This window comes from Tetrao urogallus, assembly GCF_951394365.1.
Source record: "Tetrao urogallus genome assembly, chromosome: 3".
In the NCBI taxonomy this organism is placed as follows: domain Eukaryota; kingdom Metazoa; phylum Chordata; class Aves; order Galliformes; family Phasianidae; genus Tetrao; species Tetrao urogallus.
In genome coordinates this window covers 25,697,025-25,701,032 of record NC_136815.1, presented here as the reverse complement: position 1 = coordinate 25,701,032, position 4,008 = coordinate 25,697,025, and the positions used below count along the sequence as shown (strand labels likewise).

Genomic DNA, 4,008 nt, shown 5'->3' with positions numbered 1-4,008 from the left:
CCACAACTTTACTTGTAAAAAAATCAGAGACCCAAGGACTTCCTGATGCCGCTGAATATATCCTATTCGGATTATATCCTCTGACACCTTATCCAACAGATGAGGTGACCTTTCTCTAACAGATAAAATGGCTCAATAGTTTAGCCTGCTTCCTTAAATCTTTCAAAAATACAGAGATTTCGTGAAACAAGTTTGCTGAGTTATAACACTTCACGAGATGGTCCTGAAAGCGGTATTTTTGGATCTCGCAGTAGCACTTTCTCACTGGACAATCTCCAGCAGTGGTATTTGCACCTGCCAGTCAGTATTTACATGACCCCGAACCTAACTAAATTTAGGATGTGTTGCAAAGCCATTTCTGCACTGGCTGCTGCCTGGAGATCTGGCAGTTCCTCAGCAGCACAGCCTTGGGTTGCCACCAGCTTGGATGTGCTCCATCGCCCAGTAGTGGCGATTGCAGCTGTGGAGGGCAGGTTCAGCTGCCGTGAGGTGCTTCTTGTTTAGCTAATGCACACTTTTAGAGATGTGGAGGGTAAAAACAAACATTGCTGATAGTGTACACAACAGTGAGTCCCTTGCATTTTTATTTTCCCTCATTTATTTTCACAGGAAAAAAAATTAGTAACAGAGACTTTTCCACTCTGTTGAGTGGAAAAAGCTAGAACAATGATGATGACAGAAAGAAAAAAAAAAAAAAAAAAAAAAAAAAAAAGCAGGTTGCAGGTAAATGCTGAAGGTAAATGTGGAAATCTTCACATGGCAATAAGGAAGCACTAACAGAGATAGCATATCTTGAAGAACATCCCATTTTGAAACATCATTAGCGAACTTCTGTCAGGTTCTGGCATCCTGTGCATCAGAAATCTGAACAGGGTGAGCATGCAGACTTGGGGTATACAAGTCCTGATTACTTGTTTGGAGATGGGGCACCCCATCTTCCTTATTCATCTTTTGCTGTGTTATCTCTACAGTGCTTCAAACTGACTTACCAGTTTTCAAGAAGCAAATCTCTATACCACTTGAACTCTCTGATAATTATACTTGCATATCCAAACACGTGAGTTTTTAAATGTCTAAAATACTGTCATTGCTTCTCCTGCAACTGGTTATGGATGTGAAATTAACCTTGTAATCTGGAGTCAATTTTAATCCAACCCACCAGCTACAAGCACAAGCTGCTCAGCTCTGCCAGCCCAGCCTAGTGCCTTGGAGCTTCTTGGAGCCCACTGGGGTCTCCTGGCCAAGAAGCCAGATAGCTGATGACCTTCCTACTACAGTGGCTGCTTGGATAGCAAACACACAGGCATCTCATGTCTCCTTGTGTGGCAAGCAGAGCCTTGCCACAGACAGGAGCAAGGCGGTATGGACAGGAGTCGCCTGGTGAGTACCAGGTTGTCATCACTCAGCTCCCAGGTTAGGGGCAGAAGTCTTAGAGGCAGTCAGCTCTTCCTGCAGCCACATTTCAGAACAAGAGATCAACAGAAAAGCCAAGCCACGTGTCTCCAGCCGGCACCATGCATCAAACACTTTAAAACACTGAAAGCTGAACCTCGGTGTTGAGATGCAGATGGCAGGCTGCTGCTATATCTCTGGTGCTGACCTTTCAACCACACTGCAGTTCCTGAGCCCCAGCTGACTGCACAGCAAAGGATCACCCAGTGCGCTGTGACATCTTCCCTTCCAGCAAAGCTTGCAGACATATGTTTCATGTGATAACGAATTTAGGGAAGAAAAAAAAACAAACAAACACAAAAGACTTTCTGTGTTGATTACAGAAGCATAGGCACTTTGAAGAGTCAGCCCCCGGGCACATAAATCTGAAAGACTTAACAGTTCAGTATAAAATGTATAAAATTCACTGATAGATTTTGCACAGTTTTGACTTCAATTTTTAATCAAAATAAGGAATTAATTTGAATTAGTGAAATTAAGATTCCTATTTTTATGGTATTTATTTTGTAAGAGGAAAAAAATATGAGTTATTTTCACATCTGGGTGGATAATAACGAGAGTATTTGGTTTGATCTTCAACGAACAATGCTTTTGAGGTAAGTTCTGGACATCTACTTTAAAGGCTTATGAATGTCAAACCCTTCGAAGTTCTTTTCCTTGGATAGCACTGGGGACATGGTGTAACATTTACTATAATTATTAGAAGAATCTTATAGTTTGCATACATATTTATGACAGCAACGGGCAGTAGAAAAGTTTGGCAAACTGTTTTTTAGTTTGGCAGATTGTTTTTTAAAGGCATACGCAGACACTCAAAAACTATGTGAGCCTGGAACAGGTTATGAGATACTTTTTTTCCTATTCTGCAGTCGACTGCTTAAGAGTGGGATTGTTTTTGTTTCAACAGATATTCATAGATCATTTCCTGGTTGAAATGCATTTAAAAATACATGAAAATATTGTCAAAGTTTTAAAACACTTTTTATTTTCCAATCAGTACGCAGCATTTTTGCAATCAGAGTTTAAATCTTATATTCCATTTTTGGCTTCTCTTTCTTCAATAACAGACTAATTTTCTGGCTCTAGTAGGAGGGAGCTGGATTTACTTGGTGGCTGTTGTGTAAGCATCAACTATACTGGAACTATATAAAATAAGAGCGAGAAACAGGAAGAAACTAGTTGGTAAAACACAATCATAGGCTGGCAGGAAAGCAATGACTATTTGTCACTCGTTTCAAAGAGGAGGAAAACAGTTGGTGGCAAATACACAGTAACATTAAGAACCCAGCAGAGAGATTGAATCTCCTTTTCTCCATGCCTGGATACTCAGAGTTTTACTTCAATGTGGACCATGGCTACTTGGAAGGGCTGGTCCGAGGGTTCAAAGCCGGGATCTTGACTAGTGCAGACTATGTCAATTTAGCACAGTGTGAGACATTAGAAGGTAAGTCTGCTGGCTTCTTTCATTTAGGAAGAAATACTGTTCCTTGGACCGTTGAAGAATGGAAATGTTGGGAGCCTAATCTTAAAATGCAGACATAACCCTGATTTCCTTTTAAGAACTGCTGTCATGTTTAAGCTAACAGATTTCAGTTGAAATTATTGTACAGGCTTGTATAGGCTGTGATTTGCAAAGCAATGCAGATGATGGGGGGTTCTAGTTTACTGATAAGCTTGGAAATCTCATCCATAGATTTCCTACAGGCACTGGTAATCTCACAACTTTTAACAACTGTCCAGAACTGTGCAAGTATAGAAGTTTGGTATTATTTCAGATGGATAAATAGTTTGCAAAATCTTACTAAAAGCTCATGCTGAATTTCTCTATGAAAGATATAATTTTAGTACTTTATTACTTCATGAGTTCTAGGACAGTGGGGGATGTTCTACTTACTCAGAAGAGGAAACTAGATGTCACAGAGGTAGAAAACATTATCAAGCATAAAGAAAGAAAAGAAAAAGCTTTTTTTTTTTTTTTTTTTTTTTTTTCCCAAGGTGACTTTGTCACAGTAATAAAAAGAACAAAAGAACACACAGTAGTTTCCAAAACAGCTTTCTATGGCCAAGACTGGTCTCAGCCTGATGAAGACAGACTTGTGCAAGAATCAAATGACATACCCCTAGACACTTAGCAGGGAAAAATGCAACAACAAAAAAATCAATTTTCTAAAGGAACATGAAGTTTCTTTCCTTGACTTCAAATAATATCTACAATTGTACACTGAAATCATATCTACAACACAGAGATACTAGATTCATTTGAAAAAGGGGCAGCAAGAATTAATAAGCTCATTCTCTTTAGAGCTGCATTGTCTGAGCAGTGATATAGTTGAGGAAATGAGAAGTGCAGAGCCTGTTGACTCACACATACAATGGAGTTTTGAGGCTGTTTAAACTATTAAAATATAAACCTAGAAGGTTGCAAACCATTACTCTTCCAGATTAAAACAACTACATTTAAATAGATACGTGTGGGTATTTAGCTGTTAGCTGGATAAAATTCCTCACAGTCACAGTTAAAGAAGAGATTCTCAGTGCAGTCAGTAGGATCCAGAG

The 4,008-nt window shown here is 39.3% G+C and overlaps 1 protein-coding gene across 1 annotated transcript in view; it reads left to right on the top strand.

Annotated features, from left to right (window-relative positions):
• Positions 1 to 2,766: 2,766 nt before the first annotated feature.
• Positions 2,767 to 4,008, top strand: part of ATP6V0D2 (ATPase H+ transporting V0 subunit d2) — a gene marked incomplete at both ends in the record, with an annotated part of 12,504 nt that continues 11,262 nt past the window's right edge. Inside the window, 2 exons of the mRNA XM_079533401.1 lie at positions 2,767 to 2,896; positions 3,448 to 3,550. Of these exons, the coding sequence (XP_079389527.1) occupies positions 2,767 to 2,896; positions 3,448 to 3,550 (233 nt within the window). The remainder of the gene's footprint in view (positions 2,897 to 3,447; positions 3,551 to 4,008) is intronic.